Below are 27374 nucleotides of genomic sequence, written 5' to 3' on the forward strand. Positions count from 1 at the left end.
GAGAATCAGAGAGCCCTACAGTATGAAGACGGATCCTTTGGCTCAAACTGGTCCATGCTGATCAAAATGTCCATTCACGCTCACCCTACTTCCCTGCACTTGGCCCATATCCTTCTAAACCTTTCCTTTCCATGTATTTGTCGAAATGCTTTTTTAAATGTTGTTAATGTGTCTACCTCATACCACTTATGCTGGCAGCTCATTCAAGAGGCGTACCACCCTCTGTATAAAAAGTTTCCCTTTTATTCTTTCCCCTCCAACCTTAAACTGATGCCCTCTAGTCCCCAATTCTTAACCCTAAGAAAAAAAGACTGAGCACATACACCCTATCAATGCCTCTCATGATCTTATACACTTCTATAAGATGCCCACCTCAGTCTCCTACACTCTAAAGAGTCCCAGCTTGTCCAACCTCTCCTAATAACTCCGTCCCTTGAGTCCTGGCAACATCCTTGTAAATTTCTTCTGCACTCTTTCCAGTTTAATAACATCCTTCCGATAGCACCATGATTTTGAAAAAACTTCTATCTGCGCTATTCTGAGACTTTCTCAAGATGTGATTGTGTGTGTTAGTAAAGTGCACCAGCTCTCAGATGTGGATATGGGGTAGAATCAGACCCTGCTTTAGTTGGGGATGTGAATGATAGACAGATCCTCTTCAGGGCCAATGGGCTGAGGAGTGGCAGATGGAGTTTAGTTTCGATAAATGCAAGGTGCTGCATTTTCGGAAAGCAAATCTTAGCAGAACTTATACACTTAATGGTAAGGTCCTAGGGAGTGTTCCTGAACAAAGATACCTTGGAGTGCAGGTTCATAGCTCCTTGAGAGTGGAGTCACAGGTACATAGGATAGTGAAGAAGGTGTTTGGTATGCTTTCCTTTATTGGTCAGAGTATTGAGTACAGGAGTTGGGAGGTCATGTTGCGGCTGTACAGGACATTGGTTAGGCCACTGTTCGAAAATTGTGTGTAATTCTGATGTCCTTCCTATCGGAAAGATGTTGTGAAACTTGAAAGGGTTCAGAAAAGATTTACAAGGATAGTGCCAGGGTTGGAGGATTTGAGCTATAAGGAGAAGTTTAATAGTCTACGGCTGTTTTCCCTGGAGCGTCGGAGGCTGAAGGGTCACCTCATAAAATCAAGAGGGACATGGATAGGGTAAATAGACAAAGTCTTTTCCCTAGGTTGGGGGAGTCCAGAACTAGAGGGAATAGGTTTAGGATGAGACGGGAAGGATAGAGGGAAAAGAGACCTAATGGGCAACTTTTTCATGCAGAGTGTGGTACGTTTTATGGAATGAGCTGCCAGAGGAAGTGGTGGAGGTTAGTACAATTGCAACATTTAAAAGAATAGGAAGGGTTTAGAGGGATATGGGCCGGGTGCTGGCAGTTGGGACTAGATTGGGTTGGGATATCTGGTCGGCATGGATGAGTTGGACCGAAGGGTCTGCTTCCATGCAGTACATCTCTATTACTCTCTAAGTGAGGGTGTTTGACTTGCCAAGGGGAAAGTCTGCACTCTCCTGTCTAGGAGGACAACTACCTTGAGTATGGGGAGGGAGGGGGAGGAGATAGGGAGGTGAATTTTGACAGACCTTATTTCTCTTAGGCAATCATATCTTGATATAATACAATATGATTTGTTCACCTTACACTCTTCCAAGATTCATTTCAAGTTCTGGGAAAGATCCTTGAGTTATTTTCAAATGTTTTGTTATTTTCATTAATTTCAACTTTGCTTCACGTTGAATATTGATTTGTTGTTTTCCTGTTATTTTATGAATCCTCTGTGTCCATTTGTAATTCTCAGTGAATTAAATTTTGAATTCATCTAATCTACCTGATCTGTCAGCCTGGTGTCTTCCTCTTCCCTGAAACACTCCGGATCCTACAGTTAGAGTGTTGTACATGACATATCGGTCGATGTCACTGTGGTCTGGGATATTTCTCCATCAATGTGTTTATAATTGCCATTCAAAGGAAGCAGAACCTTTCCTGAAGTTGGAAGGAAAGACTTACATTTATAAATCATCATCAACCACAAATTAAGCCTGTTGGAAAGCAGCATCTCCTCGAGTTCAGTGCTTTGAGAATGAAGCTACTCTTGTCATGTCACAAACATGACAGCCATTTTGTTAAGAGCAAGTTCCCACCACTCCCAAATTGCTGAAGACCAGACATTTTTTTTGTGTGATGTTGCTTAAAGAGTTCATATTGTACTGGAAACCAAGTCAAGTCCCAAGGCTATGTCCAAAACACTTTTTCCCCTGTAAACTGACAGCCTGAAAGTCTGATTCAATATAAAGTGGTACCTAGTTTGAGCTGCATGTGTCAGTACTGTCTTTGTGTCTGGGTTCCTAAGCAGTGAATGATGGTAAAGTCTCTGGTGTCAGAAGAAGTGAAACTGATGTAGAGAAGTCAGTAGACTCCAGGATCGAGGGGTGGCAAATTGAGTTTAATTTTTAAAAAAATGTGAGGTGTTCCATCTTGATAAGGCAAACCAGGACAGGAATTATACGGTTAACTGTAAGGCCTGGGGTGTGTTGCCAAATGAAGAAAGCTAGGGGTGCAGGTGCATAGTTCCTTGGAAGTGGAGTCATAGATAGACAGGGTTGTGAAGAAAATGTTCAGAATGCAAGCCTTCTTTTGTCAGAACATTGATTATTAGAGATGGGATGTCATGTTGCGGCTGTACAAGACATTGGTTTGGCCACTTTTGGAATACAGCATACAATTCTCGTCACCCTTCTACAGGAAGGACGTTGTTAAACTTGAGAAGATGCAGAAAAGACTTACAAGGATGTGGCTAGGACTGGAGTGTTTTGAGTTATAGGGAGGAGCTGAATCAGCTGGGTTTTTTTTCTCTGGAGCGTTGGAGGCCAAAGGGTGACCTTATGGTGGTTTATAAAATTACAATGGGGCATAGATAGGGTGAATACCCAAGGTGTTTTTTTTTTCCTGAGGTGGAGGAGTCCAAAACTAGAGGGCATAGATTACAGGTGAAAGGGGAAAGATTTAAAAGATCTGAGGTATCACTTTTTAACCCTACTCCTAAACTCAGTTTCCATTGATATTTGGGTCAGTAATACAGGAGCTTGAGAGATGGGGGCAGGATGAGTCTTGATCTTGATCTGGGTGTCTGTGGCCCGGATTAATCCGACACTTATTTTGATGGTGTTTTACTCTATAACCCGTGTTCTACCTTCTCCATGATGTTTGATGGCACAGTGTCAATGTGGAGCAGTTATTCCATCTTTAGATGAACGTACACCTCCCTCTTATACTCTGAAATCTATAGTCCAGCCTGAAAGTGCAGAAAATTAACACTGTTCACAACTTCACTCTCCAACAGTTTATTGTATGATTCATAAACAGACAAACATCAGTTCCCTGCTCCTTTTTTGAGTTAATTCAATATCAAACTCAAACTCTATTCCTAGAAAGTCTGAGCTGCAGTCTTGCTGTTAATCCTTGAATTGCTGCTTCTGAAAATTTGCTGCTTTAATTCTTGCTGTTCCTTTAGCTTTGTTGTTCTGTTTGAATTCATCCAATCTCCTTCTTAAACTGATTTTCGAAGTAGCTCTACAGTGTGGTGCTGCAACTGCTGCTTTTACTGTTGTCTGTTTCTGGGGTCGCTGGTCTCTTGCTACTGCTACGACCACACTTCCTGCTAAACACACATTCTGTGAAACCGACAAAAGAGCACGTCTGGCAATGATCATCACAAACACATCCCCAAATCTGTGTCATCTGACATATTGTAACAGTCTCAATTCCTGATTCATGACCAGTCCATTAACATATGAAACTTGTTTTGATTTAGAAGACCCTGGTTATCAGATTAGGTTCATTTCACTTGAAACAGCAAGTTCTCTGTGATGAGTGTTTCCAAGGAACATGGAGCACATTCAGATGTGGTGGCTCCATGCAGCTCATTGACTTATTGTTATTTAAAGGTTCTGCAGGGTAGTCAGAGGAGTTCAGTGGTTGGGTCAATCATTGAACTGGATAGGTGCACATTCATTGTGTGGTCTGAGGCTTCATTCACTATCTCGTGATTGGTCAATTGAAAACATCAGTCATTGTGTTTGCCAGGTTCGCAAGGTACCACAGAATGCTGGCAGGATGATTTGGCCAATTTATGAAAATTATTCATTCCAAAATTGCCTTTTTACTCCCAGTGTGTATTTTTTGGCTTTTAAATGTTGATTTATTTTAAGATGAATTTTCTTGCTAAATGGTCAATTGCAATCTTCATTTTAAATTTAGAGAAGTGATTCCTTCAGGTTTGTATCCAAGTGTTTCAAAATGTTTCTGACTCTATCATCTTTTCAGACAGTCAACTCCAGAGCGTCAGCACGCTCTGGTGAAAAACACTTATCCTCAAATCTCCTCTAATTCTGACTTGAATTTATTGACTTTAAGTCTCTGCACCCTGGATACTGACTTCTTTGCTCAGGGAAGTAAGCTTGAAACAATCCCACGAGCTGCCTCTGCCACTTCCTTCACTTCCACTTGTCTCTTTGGACAAACTTGCATTAATGCTCCCTCCTGTCCTAGCTCTGAATTCACATTGTTCTCTAGTTTCTCTTCCTTCTTCCTTTCAAGAGATCCATCACTGATTCACTGATGTTCCAGCATTAAAATAAGACTCGCATCAGAAGAGTTTCTCAGTGTCTTTGTACAGGGAGACCAGGAGATTGTGTGAAAGCCTCAACACACATCCGAATCGTTTCCTTCCAGCATGGATCCGCTGATGCTTTTGAAGACTGGGTACGTTGGTGGAAGTTTTTTCACAAATCGTATTTGAAAGTTTACTCCCCTCCAGAGGTCCTCTGGTATTCCAGAAGAGCTGAAGACATGACAAAATCTTAACCATAAACCTCACAGTTAAATTGTTACTCAGTGTGTGAATTATCTAATGGAGCAGGAGGTTCAATGGCTGTGAGCATAATTTATCACCCACCTTACACTTGAACGGTATCTTGCCTCTGTGGATGCTTAGATGTGTGTGGAGGTGCAATTACAACAAGAATAATTTGACACACACTACCAGTGAATGGTTCGTTCCTGTCGAGAAAGTGTTGATATCTGTGAAGAGTCAATGAATTTGACAACAATTTGTTACATCTCTCACACACTTGAACAGCTTTTCCCCAGTGTGACTGCGCTGGTATTTGCAGAACTCTGACGTAAGGAAAAACTTTTCTGATGCATCTCACAAATGAAGGGATTGTTCTCCATATGAATGTATTCGTCTGCACAGATGGTCAATGATGCCGAAGAACTGAAATAACCTCTCCTGTATTCACTGTGTTGGTTTGAGTGGACATTTGATAGTCTCGAGATGGATTTCTCACACCCCTCATGCCTGAAGAGTTGCTCCTGTGTGAATTCTCTGATGGAACAGGAGGGTCAAAGGCCTCGAGAAGGGTTTGTTGCACACATCACACGTGAGTGGTCTTCCTGCTGTGTGAGTGCATCTGTGTTTGTGGAAAGCCAATAAATTGCAGAATGATTTGTCATGTACAGTGCCTGTTGATGGTTACTCGCCTTTGTGAATACATCGGTGTCTGCGGAGGTGTGATAACTGTGAGAAAGATTTGTCGCATACCTTGCACGTGAATGGTTTCTCCCCTGTGTGAATGCGTTGGTGTGCATGAAGGGTTGATGAAGTAGTAAATGACTTGTCACATATGTCACAATTGAATGGTTTTTCCCGAGTGTGAATGCGTTGATGTCCGTGGAGTGTGGATGAGTGTGAGAATGATTTGTCACACACCTTGCAGGTGAATGGTTTCTGTCCTGTGTGAATGCGCTGGTGAACACGAAGGGCTGAAGAAGTAGAGAATGATTTGATGCACACCTTGCACGTGAATGGTTTCTCTCCTGTGTGAATGCGCTGGTGTTCAAGGAGACCCCACGACTGTAAGAATGATTTGTCACACACGTCACATTTAAAGGGTTTCTCCCCTGTGTGAAGCTGTTGGTGTCTGCGGAGGGTTGATGAGTACAAGAATGTTTTGTCACACACCTCACACTTGAATGGCTTCTCACCAGTGTAAATATATTGATGATTCACAAGTGTCATTGGCATTGTGAAGGCTGGGTCACAAACCTCACACTTCAGTGACTTCTCTTCCATGAAGCTGTTCCTGTACAACAAATGTACCTTATGTGATAAGAGACTTTATGAGACCCAGGGGCCTTCTTCATACACTTGAACTGTCTCTCATTTGGAGGGATGAGTCAGTGGCTCACAAGGCTCGATGAATAATTAAAGCTCTCACTACACTCGGAGTCACTCACACTTCTTCCCAGCTTCACCGTAACCGATCATTCACGGGGCAGCTTCTCCTGTTTGAGAGGCTGAGTAGTAACAAGATTCTGCTACTGTGAGCTGCACCAGGAGAATCGGAAGCTGCTTGCTTTTGGATTTTCTGGACTTGCACTGGTATCCTTTTTGAAGTATGGAGATTTGATTATTTTTCATTTCATTTCATCAAGATTTCCTATATTTGTTGAACCTGGTTCTAATGGAAGGCTCCTCACGACTGACGAGTTTCAGATCTGATATGTCAAAGCTCCCCTGACCCAACCTATTTCCAGATGAGGGTTTAAATGCCCAACTTTCTCTGTGTTAACCAATGTTCTGAAAGGACTGGATGTCTTCCTACAGTTGTACAATTGTTCCATGTGTGAGAATCAAGATCCATCTGCCATGTCTATCCTCTCTGTATTTTCCAGTATAGCATGGTGCATTCCATCTGTAAAACAGGGAAAGGAAACATGATTTCTTCTAACTCTACCTTACCCTTGATGAAAGAGCCAAAATTTCATACTATTTTTTAAAAATTCATATTTTCCCCAGAAATGGGTGTAGCTGACTGGCCTGACTAATATTTGATGCCCATCTACGTTTCCCCTTCAGGAGGTGGTGCTGAACCACCTACTTGAATCATGACAATCTATTGCATTGGAAGTTGAAGGGACACTGACAGTGCTGTTTTCAAAGTAGATCCAGGAGTTTGATCCAGTGACAATGAAGCAATGGTGACTGAATTCAATGTCAGGAAGTTGGGCAACTTTAAGGAGAACTTATAGCAGGTGAGTTTCCTCTGCATCTGCTGCCCTTGTCCTTGTAGCTGCTGGAATTCACAGGTTTGGAAGAAACTTTGGAAGGAGCATTGTGCGAGTTACTGCAATGCTTGGTATGAATGGTTTACACTGATATCTTTGTGCATTGGTTGTGAAGGGAGTGAATTTGAAAGTGTTGGACAGGCTACCAATCAAACAGGCGGTTTACTTCTGAGAGAAAGTGATGACTGCAGATGCTGGAGAGTCAAAGTCAAAAATGTGTGGCGCTGAAAAAGCACAGCAAGTCAGGCAGAATCTAAGGAGCAGGAGAGTTGACATTTTGGGCAAAACCCTTTCATACTGATGGTTTGGTGATGGGAGGTGAGGCTGTGGTCAAGGGGATGGTAGGATGAGGTGTTTGTGAATTGGCACCTAGCTTCAGCAATGTAGAGTTTGATGCGCCGAACTACCACTGAATCCCCTTTGACTGCTGGTTCAATGGTTGGGTTGGGGTTGGAGCGAAGGTAGTGGATGGCTGTGCTTTGCGAGTTTGGAGTGGGTAAGTGAGGTGGACAGGTTGAGACAGTCAATGTCACAGCAGCAGTTGGAGATGAAGCGATCTAGGGCAGGTAAGAGACCAGGACCGGGTGTCCAAGAGGATGGAGTATGTTTGAGGTGGAAGAAGGGGTCCTCGGACGGTGGATGGGAGTCACAATCGAAAAAGTAAGCATGGAGGTGGAGGTGGCGGAAGAAAAGTTCGATGTCGCAATGCAAATGGGATTCGTTGACCTGGGAGCATTTTGGGACGAAGGTGAGAGATTTATTGAGGGCTGATCATTCATCCTCAGTGAGGGGGAGGTCTGAAGGGGATGGTAAAAACTCGGCAGGGCTGGGGGCTGGTGCCTGGTGTACAGCTGGAGTTAGGTTTGGTGGGTGCGGAGATTGTCTCTGTACTTCTGACTAAAGTTTGTTATTGTAGCTCCACTCATCAGGCAAATGAAGAGAAACCATCAGATAGTCAGTTTTTAAGAGACTTGAGGAATCAGGTAATGAAAACATTAAACATCAAAAAGGCTCATGGAATATCTCAAGGAAGAGAATACAAGGTGTTGGAAGTCATGTTTAAGTGATACAAAGCTCTGGTTTGACCAGACTTGGAATATTGGAAGTAGTTCTGGGCCTAGATTAGAGTGGTGCTGGAAAAGCACAGCAGTTCAGGCAGCATCCAAGGAGCAGTAAAATTGACATTTCGGGCAAAAGCCTTTCATCAGGACACGGATGAGTTGGACCGAAGGGTCTGATTGAGTTATATGACTCTGTCCTGCTAATGGACTGTGGAGAGAGGCTGTATCAAGAAGGTTAATTGCACTCCAACTCCCCGCAAAATAAACTCCCAGATTATAGTGAGGGGGGGGAGAAAGGAGAATGATGTAGCAACAGCCTCTGACGATACATCCACTCGAGGAACACACACCTCACCACAGGAAGAAGTTTGTCTTGAGGGAGTGCGATGTAGACTTACAAGTATTGCCCCGGACTGCACACAGTTACATGATGAGGAGAGATAAAACAATCTAAGGTTATACTCCATGGAGTTTGGAAGATGAAGGAGTGATCTAATTGAAATTCAATCACAGGATTATAACAACTTGTAATCTCATCTGATCTGCTGCTCAATGTCCCCCATTTCACCAGTTTCCCAATCTTTGGGGAACTCATAAAACAAAGAGCTGCTGGTGCTGGAGATCTGAAACAAAAACAAATTGCTTGACAAATTCAGCAGGTCTGGCAGCAACTGTGGGAATGTAGCAGAGTTAACGTTTTCAGTTCAGTGACTCTTCATCAGAAGAGAAACGTTAACTCTGTTTTGTTCCCCACAAACTGCCCACATACTGCCAAACCTGCTGAGTTTTGCCAGGAATTGCTGGTTTTGTTTCAGGAAATTCATGTTGCTCCAGAAATATTTAGACTGGCTTGAGAGTGGTTCATCAGAGAGTTCACCCACTCTGTCCTTTCTTTCCTCTTCCGCTTCACCAATTTAGTTATCCACTTTGGGAGCAAAAGCAGGAAGGCAGATTATTAGCTCAGTGGCTACAAACTGAGAGAGGGGAATGTGCAACAATATACGGGTGGCTTCCTACACCAGTCGCTGAAGGTAAGCATGTACATGTAGCAGGTGTTGACCTTCACAATGAGAGGATACAGGAGCAAGAATAGTTGTTGCAATTACACATGGCCTTCGTAAAATTACACCTGGAATATCATGTGCAATTTTGATCTCCTTATTTGAGAAAGCATGTTCTTACTATAGAGGGAGTGCAGCAAAGGTTTACCAAATTGATCCCTGGGTTGGCTGGACTTATATGAGTAGAGATTGAATTAGTTAGGATTATATTGACTGGAGTTCACAAGAATGAGTAAGAAACTCAAAAGAAACCTACAAATATCTATCAAGACTAGATGCAAATACAGGAAGGATGCTGTCGATTGCAGATGAGTCTAGAAAGTCCCAAGCTATGGAACCAACCTGTTAGGATCGAGATGGGAATTTTTTTTGTTTTATCCAGAGAGTGGCAAGAATGTGGGATTTGCTACCTCAGAAAACAGTCACAGACAGAACATTCAAAACATCCTTTCAAGAAGCATCTGGACCAGAGCACTTGGAGCTAAAGGAATCAAAGGATATGGTGGGAAACATGGGATAGGCAACTGAGTTTGATGATCAGTCATGATTACAATGAATGGTGGAGCAAACTTGAAGGATCAAATAAGCTAATGCTGTTTCTCTTTTCTATGTTAGTCAATAAGATAATAACCAGCTTCCAACAAACATAGTACTTAAAACAGTAAGTTAGAATTCTAACACAGTCTACACCTCCCAGATACTTAAACCCCACCTTCTCGGAATTGGGAATGACCGACCAACAAAACTCAGCCTGGAAATCAGAGGGAAACGCTTCCAATAAACACACTCAATATCCAACACACAGCTCCAGTCAAACAGTTCAGCACAAAGCACCGAGTAAACAGCTCTCTCAACTGGATCTTCTTAAGGGACATTTCCACCCCTGACTGCCCACAGGATAGTCAGACTGCCTGAAGATTGGTGTGGATATTATGGGATACAATTTGTATAAAAGCTGCTCCTTCACTCACCATCTCCTCACTTGGTTTTCAGTCCCTATAGGAAGTGAACCAGCTCTGGAAGAGGAAGAGGAGACAATGTGCAGAGTGGGTGGGCTCTCTGATTGACGTCTCTCACAGTCAATCCAAATATTTCTGGAGCAACATGAATTTCCTGAAACTTGGGAAACTGACCGGGGAAATGGAGGTGACTTTGAGCAGCAGATTAGGGGATACTTAAACTTGTCGTTGTCCCATCTGAATTAAATCTCACTTATTGCAGCTGAGGTCTCGATTTCTAGTGTGGAAATAGCACTGTTCATTCTTGCTCGCCTTCAAACTGACATCAGTGTGGGAAGTGCAGCCTCGCATGTGTTTGACAGCTGATGGCAACGATGGCTTGCAGTGCTGGGATCAGCAGGTGCACAGACAGCGCGGCAAAGGAGAGAAAGAGCACACCAGGGAACATCTCGGAGAATAGGAGACAGAAATACGACGTATTGCTCTATTACCCAGGAAATGATTAAGAGTGCCAGTCCTACGCGTTGAGTTTGACCTCACTGCCCTGTTAAAGAGTCGACTCCTTAGTTCCAATTTCTAAGGGTCAACATTTAATTATACAGCTCCTCTCCCAAGATGCCACAGTTAATTCACCTCTCCATTCATGTTTCAGTCTATTCCCCGTCCCAATTTATTCACGTGTCCAGTTCCCAGACCAATCCTTAAAATAAAACAAAGAACTGTGGATTCTGAAGATCTGAAACAAATGCAAACAAAAATTGCTGGAGAAATCAGCAGGTCTGGGAGAGTTGTGGAGAGAGAACCAAGTTAACACTTCATGCCCACTGACTCTGACTCCAGAGGTGAGGGTGGCTTTGAGTTAAACAGTTGCTGCAGAAATGTTGGGGTGAATGAAAGATATGGGATTGAAACATATGGGATTCTGAGAGTGCAGTTGTCATTGCATTGGGGAATAGTTATTACCATTGGAGGGTTACAGAAGGTGGTCAATCTGGAATATTGAAGGGAGATATCAGTGCTGAGCTGTCCATGGAAGTGATCAGAGATGGCCTTCTCTGTGATTGATAGTATGAGAGTGAGACTGGATGAGACAGTATGATCAAGGAGGGGCCAGGAATCAGGGTCGGGGAAATCACCAAAACTGAGAGTCAGATTAATCAAGGGAAGTTCTTGATGGACAACTGTTCCTCACACACAGACAATACTTTGCAGCATTAATTGCTGCCATGCAAATCCCAATCCTGTCAGCTCATTGTTGGAATTGATCCAGTTGGGCTGTGTTTGAAAAAAGGTGGCAGGCCATAAAAAGGTGTGAAATTTGGCAGTGATTACTTAAGTGGACACCTTACAATCATCAAATCCTTATCTTGGACAGCCTCAGTATCCTAATGGACAAGATACTAGCCTCCAAAACCAGGATTGTGGGTTCTGAGTTCTGGGGTTAAAGAAAATTTTCATTCACAAACAAATCTCAAATTCACTGTCGCATTCTGTGATAAGCAGAGAACTTACTGTTTGAACTAATCAAACAATCTGAGCCATTCCCATCCAGCCGATTCTCATTCTGTTACTTGCTTCCCAGTGATGCAAAGCAATGCAAAATATATTTCCCGAGCTGAACACCATCACAACACACAGAATAATGTTCCCAGCCAAATCCTGTCGTTACCCAATACCCCAGTACAATCACTATTTTGAAATGTCAATCAGAGTCAAAGATAGAGTTATAGAGTCATACAGCACGGAAACAGACCCTTCTGTCCAACTTGTCTGCATGGACTAGATATTCGAAACTGATTTTGTCCTATTTGGCAGCCTTTGATCCATATCCTTGTAAACCCTTCCTATTCATATACCTATCCAGGTGCCTTTTAAATATTGCAACTGAATCCACCTCCACCACTTTCTCTGGCAGCTTGTCCCATACACACACACCACCATCTGTGTGAAAAGGTTACCCCTTGGGTTCCATTTAAATACTTTCCTGCTCACCTTAAAACTATGCTCACTCGTTATGGGTTCCCCTATTCTGGGAAAAAAAGAAATTGCCGATTCACATTACCATGCCTCTCATGATTTAATAAACTTCCATAAGGTCACCCTCAGCCTTCAATGCTTCAGGATAAAAGCCCCGGGCTATTCAACCTACCCTACAGGTCAAACTGTCCAATACCAGCTACATCCTTGTAAGTTTTTTCGGAACCTTTTCAAGTTTAACAACATCCTTCTTATAGTAGGGAGACCAGAACTGTATGCAGTATTCTAAAACTGATCTCACCAATGTCCTGTACAGCCCACAATATGACTTTCCAACTTCTATAATGAATGCACTGACCAATGTAGACAAGGTACAAAACACCTTCTCACCACACTGGCTACCTGCGATTCCATGTTCAAAGAATTGATTAAATTGATTGATTTATGTCAGTAAGGATGTTAAGGAATACGGGAGACTGTAAATAGATGGGGCTATTGTACGAACCAATGAGATTCAAATTGGCATGAGAGACTGAATGACATTCTGCTGTTCCTAGTTTTATTATGGGTCAGCCATGATGTAATTAAATTGGTACTGGTCTTGAGGGGCTGTATTGTCTTCACCTGATGGTGTAAATGTTTACAACCTGAAATGGAAGGAGACTAATAAACTGGTAGGGAGATTTGCTTGAGATTCTTGGGAGGATTTAAACTAGTGAGATGGGGGATGGGACTCAGGGAGATAGTGTGGAAAGAGATCAGTCTGAGACTGGTACAGTTGGGAATATGAGCAAGTTAAACAGTCAGGGCAGGCAGGAACAAAACAGAGAATGAGGTAAGTTAAACTGCATTTATTTCAATGCAAGAGGCCTAACAAGGAAGGCAGATGAAATCAGGGCATGGTCAGGAACATGGGACTTGGATATCATAGAAATTACAGGACTGACAGCTTAATTTGCCAAGATACAAAGGCGATAGGGAGGATAGCAAGGCGAGCAAGAGAGGACGGGGAGTGGCATTTTTGATAAGGGATAACATGAAGGCTGTACTGAGGGGGGAATATTCCTGGGGAAACATCCAGGCAAGTTATTTGGGTCGAACTGAGAAATAAGAAAGGGATGATTACCTCATTTGGATTGTACTAAAGACCCCCCCAATAGTCAGCAGGAAGTTGAGAAACAAATTTGTAAGGTGATCTGAGTTCTCTGTAAGAATTATAGGGTGGGATTTTAACTTTCCAAACATAGACTGGGACTGCCATAGCGTTAAATGGAACCCAAGGGGTAACCTTTTTATACAGATGGTGGTGTGTGTGTATGGGACGAGCTGCCAGAGAAAGTGGTGGAGGTGGATCCAGTTGCAATATTTAAAAGGCACACAAATAGGAAGGGTTTAAAAAGATATGGGTCAAAGGCTGCCAAATAGGACAAAATCAGTATCTGGTCCACGCAGACAAGTTGGATAGAAGGGTCTGTTTCTGTGCTGTATGACTCTATAACTCTATCTTTGACTCTGATTGACATTTTAAAATAGTGATTAAAGGAGAGGAATTTGTTAGATGTGCACAAGAACATTTTCCGATTCAGTGTGTAAATGTACATATAAGAGAATGTACAAAACTTTGACCTATCTTGGGAAATAAGGCAGGGTAAGTGACTGAGATGTCACATTGAGGCCAGTGACCATAAAATAGTTATGGAAAAGGATAGGCAGAATCTAAAAGTTACAGTTCTAAATTGGAGAAAGGCCAATTTTGATGGTGTTAGGCAAGAACTTTCAAAAGTTGATTGGGTGTGGATGTTCACAGATGAAGGGATGGTTGGAAAATGGGAAGCCTTCAAAAATGAGCTCATGAAAATCCAGAGATATTATGTTCTTATTAGAGTTAGGAAATGCTACATGACTGGAGAAATTGAGGTTTGGTTGAGAAAAAGAAGGAAGCATATGTCACATATCGACAGCAGAGATCAAGTGAATCCTTAGAAGAGTACAAAGGCAGTAGGACTATACTTAAGAGGGAAATCAGGAGGGAAAAATGGGGACATGAGACAGCTTTGGCAAATAGGGTTAAGGAAAATCCAAGGCCATTTTATAAATAGATTAAGGACAAAAGTGTAACTTGGGAGAGAATAGGACACCTCAAAGATCAACAAGGCGGCGTTTGTGTGGAACCGCAGGAGATGGGGGAAGATACTAAATGAGTATGTTGCATCAGTGTTTACTGTGGAGAAGGACATGGATGATACAGAATGCATGGAAATAGATGGTGACATCTTGAAAAATGTCCATATTGCAGAGGAGGGGGTGCTGGATGTCTTAAAACACATAAAGGTGGATGAGTCTCCAGGTGTACCCTCGAACTATGTGGGAAGCTAGGGAAGTGATTGCTGGGCCCCTTGCTGAGATATTTGGATCATCAATAGTCAAACGTGAGGTGCCAGAAGACTGAAAGTTGGCTAACATGATGCTACTACTGAACAATGGCAGTGAGGAATAACCAGGGAACTACATACTGGTGAGCCTCACATTGGTGATGAGCAAGTTGTTGAAGAGAATCCTGAGGAACAGGATTTACATATATTTGGAGAGTCAAGTATAATTGAGTTTTTTGAAGAAGTAACAAAGAGGATTGATGAAGGCAGAGAGGTGAACATGATATATTTGGACTTCAGTAAGGCACTCGACAAGGTTCCACATAATAGGCTTCTGAGCAAGGTCAGATCACATAGAATAGAGCCATTTGGATACAGAACTGGCTCGAAGGTAGAAGACAGACGGTGGTGCTGGAGGGTTGCTTTTCAGACTGGAGGCCATTGACCAGTGTGTGCCACAAGGATCAGTACCGGGTCCACTGCTTTTTGTCATTTGTATAAAAGATTTGATTGTGAACATAGGAGTTATAGTTAGTATGTTTTCAGATGACAACAAAATTGGAGGTGGAGTGGACAGCAAGGAAGGTTACCTCAGAGTACAATGAGATCTTGATCAGATGGGCCATTGGGCCGAGGAGTGGCAGATGGAGTTTACTTAGATAAATGTGAGGTGCTGCATTTTGGAAAGGCAAATCAGGGAAGGATATATACACTTAATGATAAGATCCCAGGAAGTGTTGCTGAACAAAGAGACCTTGGAGTGCACTACCTTGAAGGTAGTGTCTCAGGTAGATAGAATAATGTAGATGGCATTTGGTATACTTTCCTTTATTGGTCAGAGCATTGAGTACAGGAGATGGGAGGTCATGTTGCAAAATTACAGCATATTAGTAAAGCCATTTTTGGAATGTTGTGTGCAATTCTGGTCTCCTTCTTTTGGGAATCATCTTGTGAAACTTGAAAGGGTTTAGAAAAGATTTACAAGGGTGTTGCCAGGGTTCAAGGGTTTGAGCTCTAGGCAATGATTGAATCGGCTGGGACTATTTTCTATGGAGTGTCAGAGGCTGAAGGGTGACCTTACAGACTTTATAAAATTATGAGGTGTATGGATAGGGGAAATAGACAATGTCTTTTCCCTGGGATTGCGGAGAAAGTGAGGACCACAGATGCTGCAGTTCAAAGTTGAAGAATGTGGTGCTGGAAAAGCATAGCCAGTCAGGCAACATCTGAGGAGCAGGAGAATCAACATTTCGATAATAAGCCCTTTATCAGGAATGAAGCTTGTGGCTCAGGTGGGGGTTGGGGGTTGGGCGGGTGGGGTTGCTGGGGAGGGGAAGATAGCTGGTAATGCGAGAGGTAGACAAATGTGGGGATGAATGTGATAGCTTGGAGAGGAGGGTGGAGTGGATAGGTGGGAAGAGAGATGGACAGATAGGACAGTTCAAGAGGATGGTGCCGAGTTGGAAGGTTGGATCTGGGATAAGGTGGGAGGAGGGGAAATGAGGAACTAGTGAAATACAAATTGATCCTGTGTGGTTGGAGGGTCACAAGGCGGAAGATGAGGTGTTCTTCCTCCAGGCAGAACAAGCGATTGGGCTTGTTTACCCTTGAGTTTAGAAGACTGAGAGGGGATCTGATTGAGACATATAAGATTATTAAAGGTTTGGACACTATGGAGGCAGGAAACATGTTTCCGCTGATGGGAGTGCCGAACCAGAGGACACAGCTTAAAAATACGGGGTAGACCATTTAGGACAGAGATGAGGAGAAACTTCTTCACCCAGAGAGTGGTGGCTGTGTGGAATGCTCTGCCCCAGTGGGCAGTGGAGGCCAAGTCTCTGGATTCTGGAATCAAGGGTTATGGAGATAAGGCAGGAACAGGATACTAATTAAGGATGATCAGCCATGATCATATTGAATGGTGGTGCAGGCTCGAAGGGCAGAATGGCCTACTCCTGCACCTATTATCTAATGTCTATTGGCATTGGTGGTTAGGGTTTAGTGATGGAGGAGGCCCAGGACTTTCATATCTTGGTGGATTGGGAGAGGAAGTTAAAGTGTTCGGCCACAGGAGGGTGGGGTTGTTTAGTGTGTGTGTCCCAGACATGTCTCTGAAACATTCCACAAGTCCCTCAGGATTCCCTCCAACAACTTGCCCACCACCGAGGTCAGGCTCACTGGTCTATAGTTCCCTGGCTTATCTTTACCGCCCTTCTTAAACAATGGCACCACGTTTGCCAACCTCCAGTCTTCCGGCACCTCACCTGTGACTATCGATAATACAAATATCTCAGCAAGAGGCCCAGCAATCACTTCTCTAGCTTCCCACAGAGTTCTCAGGTCCTGGGGATTAATCCACTTTTAACCATTTCAAGACATCCAGCACTTCCTCCTCTGTAATCTGGACATTTTGCAAGATGTCACCATCTATTTTCCTACAGTCTATATTTTCCATAAGCTTTTGCACAGTAAATACCGATGCAAAGTATTCATTTAGTATCTCCCCCATTTTCTGTGGCTCCACACAAAGGCTGCCTTGCTGATCTTTGAGGGGCCCTATTCTCTCCCTAGTTACCCTTTTGTCCTTAACATATTTGTAAAACCCTTTGGATTCTCCTTAATTCTATTTGCCAAAGCTATCTCATGTCCCCATTTTGCCCTCCTGATTTTCCTCTTAAGTATACTCCTACTTTCTTTATACTCTTCTAAGGATTCACCTGTTCTATCCTGTCTATACCTGACATATGCTTCCTTCTTTTTCTTAACCAAACCCTCAATTTCTTTAGTCATCCAGCATTCCCTATACCTACCAGCCTTCCCTTTCACCCTGACAGGAATATACTTTCTCTGGATTCTTGTTATCTCATTTCTGGAGACTTCCCATTTTCCAGCCGTCCCTTTACCTGCGAACATCTGCCTCCAATCAGCTTTTGAAAATTTTTGCCTAATGCCGTCAAAATTGGCCATTCTCCAAATTAGAATTTCAACTTTTAGATCTGGTCTATCCTTTTCCATCACTATTTTAAAATGAAGAGAATTATAGTCGCTGGCCCCAAAGTGCTCCCCCACTGACACCTCAGTCACCTGCCCTGCCTTATTTCCCAAGAGAAGGTCAAGTTTTGCACCTTCTCTAGTAGGTGCATCCACATACCGATCAGAAAATTGTCTTGTACACACTTAAGAAATTCCTCTCCATCTAAACGTTTAACACTATGGCAGTCCCAGTCTATGTTTGGAAGGTTAAAATCCCCTACCATAACTACCCTATTATTCTTACAGGTAGCTGAGATCTCCTTACAAGTTTGTTTCTCAATTTCCCTCTGACTGTTGGGGGGTCTATAATACAATCCCAATAAGGTTATCATTCCTTTCTTATTTCTCAGTTCCACCCAAATAACTTCCCTGAATGTATTTCCGGGAATATCTTCCCTCACCACAATTGTAATGCTATCCCTTATCAAAAATGCCACTCCCCCTCCTCTCTTGCCTCCCTTTCTATCCTTCCTGTAGCATTTGTATCCTGGAACATTAAGCTGCCAGTCCTGCCCATCCCTGAGCCATGTTTCTGTAATTGCTATGATATCCCAGTCCCATGTTACTAACCATGCCCTAAGTTCATCTGCCTTCCCTGTTAGGCCCCTTGCATTGAAATAAATGCAGTTTAATTTATTAGTCCAACCTTGTCCCTGCCTGCCCTGACTGTTTAACTCACTTCTGTTCTCAGCTGTACCCGTCTCAGATCCTCACTATCTCCCTGGGTTCCACCTCCCCTCCCCCCCCACCTTACTAGTTTAAATCCTCCCAAGCAGTTCTAGCAAATTTCCCTGCCAGTATTCTGGTCTCCTTCCTATCGGAAAGATGTTGTGAAACTTGAAAAGGTTCAGAAAAAATTTACAAGGATGTTGCCAGGGTTGGAGGATCTGAGCTACAGGGAGAGGCTGAACAGGCTGGGGCTGTTTTCCCTGGAGTGTCGGAGGTTGAGGGGTGACCTTGTAGAGGTTTACAAAATTGAGGGGCATGGATAGGATAAATAGACAAAGTCTTTTCCCTGGGGTCAGGGAGTCCAGAACTAGAGGGCATAGGTTTAGGGTGAGAGGGGAAAGATGAAAAAGAGACCTAAGGGGCAACTTTTTCACGCAGAGGGTGGTACGTGTATGGAATGAGCTGCCAGGGGATGTGGTGGAGGCTGGTACAATTGCAACATTTAAGAGGCATTTGGATGGGTATATGAATAGGAAGGGTTTGGAGGGATATGGGCCAGGTGCTGGCAGGTGGGACTAGATTGGGTTGGGATATCTGATCGGCATGGATGGGTTGGACTGAAGGGTCTGTTTCCATGCTGTACATCTGTATGACTCTATGACTCTAAGTCGGCGTCCTATCTCCCCAATGTAGAGGAGACCACATCAGGAGCAACGAACACAGTACCACAGTGTGTGGAGGTACAGGTAAATCTCTATTGGATGGAAAGATCCTTTGGGGCCTTGGACGGAGGTAAGGGGCAAGGTGTGGGAGCACATTTTGTACTTCTTGCAGTGGCAGGGGAAGGTGCCGGGAGTGGAGGCTGGATTGGTGGTGGTAGTGGAGGAGGAGGGGTTGGGGCATGGACCTAACAAGGCAGTTGTAGATGGAATGTTTTTTCCGGTACGCAGATAGGGATGGGGAGGGAAATATATCCCTGGTGGTGGGGTCTGTTTTTAGGAAGCGGAAATGGCGGAGGATGATGCGATGTGTCTTGAGGTTGTTGGGGTGGAAGGTGAGGACCAAGGGGTTCTGTTTTTGTTGCGATTGTAGGGGTTGTGTTCAAGGGTGGAGGTACAGGAAATGGAGGAGATGCACTGGAAGGCATCGTCGACCACGTGGGAGATCTTTGAAGAAGGAGACCCTCTGGGATGAATATGGTAGAATTGGTTCTACTTGGAGCAGATGTGATGGAGGTGGAGGAATTGAGAATAAGGGATAAAGTTATTACAGGAGGCAGGGTGAAAGGAAGCAAAGACCAGGTAACTGGGAATCCAGTTGCTAGGAATGGAGATGGAGAGATCCAGAAAGGGGAGGGAGGTGTCCGAGATGGTCCAGGTGAACTTGAGGTTGGGGTGGAAGGTGTTGGTGAAGTTCAACTTCCTCATCGAAGCATGTGGTGGCAGCAATACTGTAATTGATGTAGCAGAGGTAAAGTTGGGGAATGGTGTGGCTGCAGAAGATAATCTTTTCCATGTACCCGACGAAGAGGCAGGCAGACCTGGGGCCCATGCGGGTGCCCCTGGCTATCCCTTTGGTCTGGAGGAAGTCAGAGGATTCGAAGGGGAAATTGTTAAGGGTGAGGACCAGTTCAGCCAATTGAATGAGCATGTCAATGGAAGCATACAGCTTGAGTCGACATGAGACAAAGAAATGGAGGGCTTGGAGGCCTTCATCATGGCAGTTCGATGTACACAGAGACTGCATATCCATGGTGAAGGTGAAGTGTTAGGTGCTGGGGAAATGAAAGTCAGGGAGGAGGTCGAGGCTGAGGGTGGTGTCCTCAACGTCGGGGGGGAGTTCCTGGACTAAGGGGGACAGGCGTCAAGGAATGCAGAGATAAGTTCAGTGGGGCAGGAGCAGACTGAGATGATGGGTCAACCGGGCAGTCAAGTTTCTGAATTTTGGGTAGGAAGTAGAACTGGGTAGTGTAGGGTTCCTGGACTATGAGGTTGCATCCTTTGGATGGGAGATCCCCTGTGGTGATGAGGTTGTGGATGGTCTGGGAGATGATGGTTTGGTGATGGAAGGTGAGGTCATGGTCGAGTGGGCAGAGGAGGTGTCTGCAAGTTGGCACTTGGCTTCAGCGGTGTAGAGGTCGTTGTGCCAAACTACCCACTGTGCCCCCTTTGTCTGCTGGTTTGATCGTGATGTTGGGGTTGGAGCGGAGGGAGTCGAGGGCTGTGTGTTGTGAGGATGAGAGGTTGGAGTGGGTGAGAGGGATGGACAGGTTGGGCAGACAACTTCAAGGCGGCAGTTGGAAATGAAGAGATTGAGGGCGGGTAACAGACCAGCACTGGGTGTCCAGGTGGATTGGGTGTGTTGGAGGTGGGCATTTACCTTCCCCTCCCACTTCACCAAGGACATGCAAGCTCTGGGCCTCCTCCACCGCCAAACCCTAACCACCTGACACCTGGAGGAAGAACGCCTCATCTTCCGCCTTGGGATCCTCCAACCACACAGGATCAATGTGGATTTCACCAGTTACTTAATTTCCCCTCCCCCCACCTTATCCCAGATCCAACTTTCCAGCTCGGCATCGCCCTCTTGAACCATCCAACCTGTATATCTTCCTTCCCACCTATCCATTCCTCCCTCCTTTCTGACGTATCATCTTCACCCCCCCCCCCCCCCCCCGCCGCCTTTAGCTACCTATCGAATTTCCAGCTACCTTCCCCCTACCCCACCCCCCATTTATCTCTCAGCCCCCTTTGGCCACTAGCCTTATTCCTGATTAAAGGCTTATACTTGAAGAGTTGATTCTCCTGCTCCTCAGATTCTGTCTGGCTGTGCTTTTCCAGCAATATATCCTTTGACCTGGGATGGGAGAGTCCAGAAGTGGAGGGCACAGGTTTAGGGTGGGAGGGGAAAAATTTAAAATGGACCTCAGGGGCAACTTTTTCACGCAACAATTTTTGGGTGTATGGAATGAGCTGCCAGAGGGAATAATGAAGGCTGGTACAATTACAATATTTAAAAGGCATCTGGATGGGTATATGAATAGTTTTAAGGAATATAAGCCAAGTGTTGGAAAATGGGACGAGATTAATTTACAACATCTGGTTGGCATGGACGAGTTGGACCAAAGGGTCTGTTTTCGTGCTGTACATCTGTGATTCTAACTTATTTCACCACACCTTGCTCCCAAAACGCCATCCAACGACATTAGGCTCAGTAATACAAGATTGACAGAGGCAGGAGAGTCTTGATCTTGTTCCGGGTGTGAGTGACCTGGGTTAATCCACCTGTCCAGGAACAGTTAAGATCCAGGCAAAAGTGAGGACTGCAGATGCTGGAAACCAGAGTTGAGATTAGAGTGGTGCTGGAAAAGCACAGCAGGCCAGGCAGCATCCGAGGCGCAGGAAAATCGACGATGAAGGGCTTTTGCCCGAAACATCGATTTTCCTGCTCCTCGGGTTTGACTTTCCGTCTAACTTATGCTGTATCTTCTCTTGTGAGTGTTTGATGGACGGTGTCAACATTGAAAAGTTACTCCATTTTCATTTGAAATGTGAAAAATCTATTCCTTCAAGTTCACATCCGAGCGTTTCCAACCTGATCTGCTGCTCAAATTCACCTCCATTTCCCCGGTCAGTTTCCCAAGTTTCAGGAAACTCATGTTGCTCCAGAAATATTTGGATTGACTGTGAGAGACGTCAATCAGAGAGTCCACCCACTCTGCCCATTGTCTCCTCTTCCTCTTCCAGAGCTGGTTCACTTCCTATAGGGACTGAAAACCAAGTGAGGAGATGGTGAGTGAAGGAGCAGCTTTTATATAAATGGTTTCCTAACAGCTACTGCAAGGGTCTTGATGCTCACTGTGTAGGCTGAAGGGTCAGTACTCAGAAGTGAGGTTCTGATTTAAAATCGACGTGTAGAGAGGAGGTGAATGGAGTCTGACTTGAGGGAGAAAAATGTCCTGATGCCCTGCTTTGTCCTTTTCTCTATCATTCAGCTCTCCTGTGGGACCCGTTGATCTGCAGACAGAGCCTTGTTCATGAAGACTGCTATATTCAGGCTTCTTATTGGAGAGAAGTGACGTGAGCAATGTTCAGTGAATAATTTTGGGGAGAGCACAGAAGGAATTTACTGAAATAGTTTCAAGATTGAGGAATTACAATTACTTGGACAGACTAGAGAAGTTGGGATTGTTTCCCTTACAGTAGAAAGGCCTAACAGTAGAGTTGGTAGAAATCTATTAAATCCTGATGGGCAGAAGAGCCATTGTTTGTTTGGCCACTTCAGAGGACAATTCAGAGTCAACCATGTTGTGTGGCATTGGACTCATATGTAGACAGACCAGACAATTGTCGTCATGATTTGGAGATGCAGGTGTTGGACTGGGGTGTACAAAGTTAAACACCACACAACACCAGGTTATAGACCAACAGGTTTAATTGGAAGCACTAGCTTTCGGAGCGCCACTCCATCAGGTGGTTGTGGAGTGTACAATTGTAAGACACAGAATGTACAGCAAGAGTTTAGTGTGATGTAACTGAAATTATGCATTGAAAAATATCTTGATTGTTTGTTAAGTCTCTCATCTGTTAGAATGACCTTGATAGTTTCACTTCGTTCATATGTAAATCACAAAGCATTTTAAAAGTTACATTCTCAGGTTAACTGTAACAATTGGTGTCAGGCCAGATAAGATGTTAGCCCCCTGTGTTCTGTTGTCTGTGCCATAATGTTTAGACTGATTCTAATCTAAAAATGAGTTAACAGAGTCTTACATGGATTCATGCAGTTTTTGAGCAAAGTACAATGTAACTCTGCAAGTACAAATGCTCACAAAGCCATGCTATTTTTAATTGAATATGTTTTTCCAAATAGTCATCAATCCTATCGCTCAGAATCCTTTCCAGTTCCTTGCTTACCATAGATGTAAGACGGACTGGTCTGTAATTCCCAGGGATTTCCCTCTTCCCTTCCTTGAACAGAGGAACAACATTTGCCTTCCTACAATCAGCTGGTACTACTCCCGTGGAGAGTGAGGATGCAAAGAGGTGCAGCAATCTCATTCCTCACTTCCCATAGTAACCTGAGACGTATCTGGGCCAGCCCTGGGGACTTATCTATCTTGATGTTTCTCAGAATTTCCAGCACGTCCGCTTCTTTAATATCAATCGGTATAGGCCTATTAACCTGATCCACGGTGTTCTCACTATCAACAAGGTCCTTCTCTATTGTGAATACTGAAGCAAAAAACTCATTTAGGACCTGCCCCACCTCCTCGGACTCCAGTCCCAAGTTCCCTCCACTATTCCTGATTGGCCCTATCCTCTCTCTGATCATTCTATTTCTCACGTATGTGTAGAACGCCCTTGGGTTTTCCCAAATCTTTCCGCCAAGGGTTTTTCACGCCCTTCCTAGCTATCCTCAATCCATTTTTGAGTTCTTTCCTAGCTACCCTGTGATCCTGTAAAGCATAATTCTCTGTATGTAACATTCCGTAGTTCTATTTAGAGTCATAGAGATGTACAGCATGGAAACAGACTCTTCTGTCCAACCCATCCTTGCCGACCAAATATCCCAACCCAATCGAGTCCCACCTGTCAGCATTCGGCCCATATCCCTCCAAACCCTTACTATTCATATACGCAACCAAATGTCTCTTAAATGTTGCAATTGTACCAGCCTCCACCACTTCCTCTCAGTTCATTCCATACCCATATTTGAACTAATTCAACTGCTAAAGCTGGACTCACAGTAATTCATGATGATTTTGCTGGAAGGCCTCAGCCTCTCCCAAAAGCCTGGGCTTGGATTTGATCACTTTACTCAGCAGTGTCGCTGTATTTGGGATAGATAGTGTGACTGGATATGGCATATCTAATTTTCCAGGATAAACCAGAACCCTTCAATCAACTACATTGAAGCAGTATTTTTCTTAGATTCTAGCACTTCTTGTGCAAGTGTTTTCATCAAATAATTTTAAGTAACAAAGGAAACATTTCTAAATCTCAATTGAATTATTTCACCTGAATTTTTTTTATATTCGACTCGAAGGGTAAAAGTGATCTTTGCCAACATAACACAACCTCATAGTGATTTGTTAGCTTGTTTTACCATAGACATCAGACTGACTGGTCTGTAATTTCAAAGGATTTCCCTCTTCCTTTTCTTGAAAAGAGGAACAACATTTGCCTCCCTCCAGTCAGCTGATACTACTCCCATGGAGAGTGACAGTTTTTTTCCCATTGCCTTCAATGGTGCCTTGGAAGTTGGGGTGTCTGTCTGACTGTAGGAGAACAACTATCCACTTTGTCTGTTCCTGGTTGCATATCCAGTATCCTTGCTAGAAACAGAGTGTGTGTGACAGATATGTGAGGTAAAAGAAAAGACTTGCATCTGATCCCCCCACAGACAGGGGAATAGCAGACTGGCACTTGCTGTGGAACAGTTTCTAATTGAGGAGTCAGCCCCTTCAGCAAATGAGGAGAGGGAGTTGGAGGAAATCATGTTTCCTTTTCCTGTTTTGCAGGAAGATTGCAGTGTACTATACCTGACAACTCAGAGAGGATAGACACCACAGATATTTCCTGACCATCACCCAAAGGAACAACTGCACGACTGTGAGAAAAATCTAGTCCCTTCGCAGCATTGCTCAACACAGACAAGGTTGGGCAGTGAAACCATCATCTGGAAATTAGTCAGGTCAGGGGAACTTTGACATATCATCAGATCTGAAACTGGTCGGTGGGTGTGGAGACTTCCATCAGAACCAACCTTTCTGAAGGTTCCAGTGTGGGTGATCAGTCAGAGTGAAGCTGGGTAGAAGTTTGAGTGGCTCAAGACGTGGTGAGAGCCTCAATCATTCATCGAGCCTCAAGAGACTCATTCCTACAGTTGAGAGGCTGTTGTATTTCAGCTGTATCCGGGAGGTTCACAGCCTGACAATATTTCTTAACACAAGGTATTACTGTTAACATAACTGCAGCCACCTGCAAAAGAAACCACTCAGGTTTTTGTGCACAATCAAGGCTCATGACTAATCGACGTATTCACACGAGGGAGAAACCATTCACATGCGAGGTCTGCAACAAAACATTCTCGGAGTCATCGAACCTCCGCAGACACCGACGCATTCACACAGGGGAGAAACCGTTCACATGCGATGTGTGTGATAAATCATTCTCGCAGTCAGAGAACCTGCTCAGACACCAACGCATCCACACTGGGGAGAAGCCTTTCACGTGTGAAGTGTGTGACAAATCCTTCTCGGAATCCGAGAACCTTCGTACACATCTACGGACGCACACTGGGGAGAAACCATACACATGCGAGGTGTGTGACAAATCATTCTCCCTCTCCTCTACCCTCCGCAAACACCAACTCGTTCACACAAAGGAAAAACCATTCAAGTGTGAGGTATGCAACAAATCATTCTCAGACTCATCGACCCTTTGTTCACACCAACGCATTCACACAGAGGAGAAACCATTCACGTGTAAAGTATGCGATAAATCATTCTCCAACTCATCGACCCTCTGCAAACACAAACGCATTCACACAGGACAGAAGCCATTCAGATGTGGATTTTGTGAGAAGGCTTTTACCAACTCCTCTGATCTGCTGAAGCACCAACACATTCACACAGGAGAGAAACCATTTACTTGCAAGGTGTGCTATAAATCATTCTCGGCGTCATCATCCCTCCGCACACACCAACGCTTTCACACAGGGGAGAAACCATTCACTTGCAACATCTGCGAAAAAGCTTTCACCATCTCATCTGATCTCCTGAAACACCAATACATTCACACAGGGGCAAAACCATTCCCGTGCAAGCTGTGCAACAAATCATTTTCACAGTCAACAAATCTCCGCAGACACCAACGTGTTCACACAGGAGAGAAACCATTCACATGCGAGGTGTGTGACAAATCGTTCACAGAACGATCAAACCTGCACAGACACCAGCGCATTCACACTGTGAAGTGACTTCTCATTTGTGACATTTGTGTTAAACGAAGTGTGATGTCTTCGAATGTCCTGGGACATCAGAGGATTCACAAGGGGAGAAATTCTTCAAGTTTGGTGTTTATGACCAGGCTGTCACCCACTCCTCTCCCACCTCCTTGAAACATCAGATCTACAGAGGTTAGAAACCATTCAGGTGTGAGGTGTGTGACAACTGAGAGTGACTTTGAACAGCATGCTGGCACTTGGGTGAGAAAGGGACTTGTTAATCTCTGCCTAGAAATGTATTTGTATCTCACATTTAACTGTAACTTACTGTTTAAAGTCTAAATTTCATCCAGCTTTACACTGGGATATACAAGCTCTCTTCTTGAGATCTGTTCGTTAAGTTACTTAATTAAGTGAAATTAGTTGATTAAGAAAACTACCTTAATGTTTTCCTTACCTGGGACTGAGCTAACTCATATCCAGGCATCTGTGTGACTTTGAACAGAGTGCTGGGAGTTGGTGACAAAGAGAAGCAAGTGCTTCTTTTTTTTTGCTAACTTTTCACCATGTTGGAATTGGTTCTAACTCAATTACAGGGGTAATTGTGGGTGGGTATTTGGTTAGTGGTTCAGGGCTGTTTTATTGCTACAGTTTAAAATTGTCTCGGAGCAGTGGTAAGATTAATAAAATATTTAAAAGAAATGAAATTATTGAATCAAGTAATTAAGTAGTTAATTCAAATACATTAAAGATGGAGGAAGAGGTAACATGTCACAGCTTCAGCAATGTGGGAGCTGCTGGATACCAGCTTGATCCAATGCAAACACATCCAATAGAAAGTTTCTGGAGCTGATGCAGCTTTGCATCAGGGTTTATGAGCAGGAGACTGAACTGTAGAGACCGTGATGCATCAGGTTGGGGAAAATTACTTGGATAGTTTATTCCAGGATATAGTCACGCTCCTTAGAAAATGGTCTTCAGATAATATCATAGGAAAGGGAAGGAAAAGGAAGATGCGACTCTGAATTAACCAAGTAAGAGAACCCAGAGAACCGGAATGTAGGAGCATCAGCTTTTGTCATTGTCCACCAGTCTTGAGGTTTGTTCAGCACATTTGATGAGAGTGAGAGATACATGATGGATGAGCTAACTGAC

At 43.9% G+C, this 27374-nt stretch overlaps 1 protein-coding gene across 4 annotated transcripts in view; it reads left to right on the plus strand.

Annotated features, from left to right (window-relative positions):
- Positions 1–26920, plus strand: part of LOC140455500 (uncharacterized) — a 33231-nt gene extending 6311 nt beyond the window's left edge. Inside the window, exons 1-3 of one of the 4 annotated variants that reach the window (XM_072550448.1) lie at positions 21889–22060; positions 22264–22348; positions 24793–26920. In XM_072550448.1, the coding sequence (XP_072406549.1) occupies positions 25296–26252 (957 nt within the window). In that variant the 5' untranslated portion in view covers positions 21889–22060; positions 22264–22348; positions 24793–25295 and the 3' untranslated portion in view covers positions 26253–26920. Of the gene's footprint in view, positions 1–21888; positions 22061–22263 lie in introns of those variants that run through there. The other 3 variants (XM_072550447.1, XM_072550449.1, XM_072550450.1) reach the window with 3 other exon arrangements.
- The last annotated feature ends 454 nt before the right edge of the window (positions 26921–27374 follow it).

This window comes from Chiloscyllium punctatum, chromosome 30, assembly GCF_047496795.1.
Source record: "Chiloscyllium punctatum isolate Juve2018m chromosome 30, sChiPun1.3, whole genome shotgun sequence".
NCBI lineage: Eukaryota > Metazoa > Chordata > Chondrichthyes > Orectolobiformes > Hemiscylliidae > Chiloscyllium > Chiloscyllium punctatum.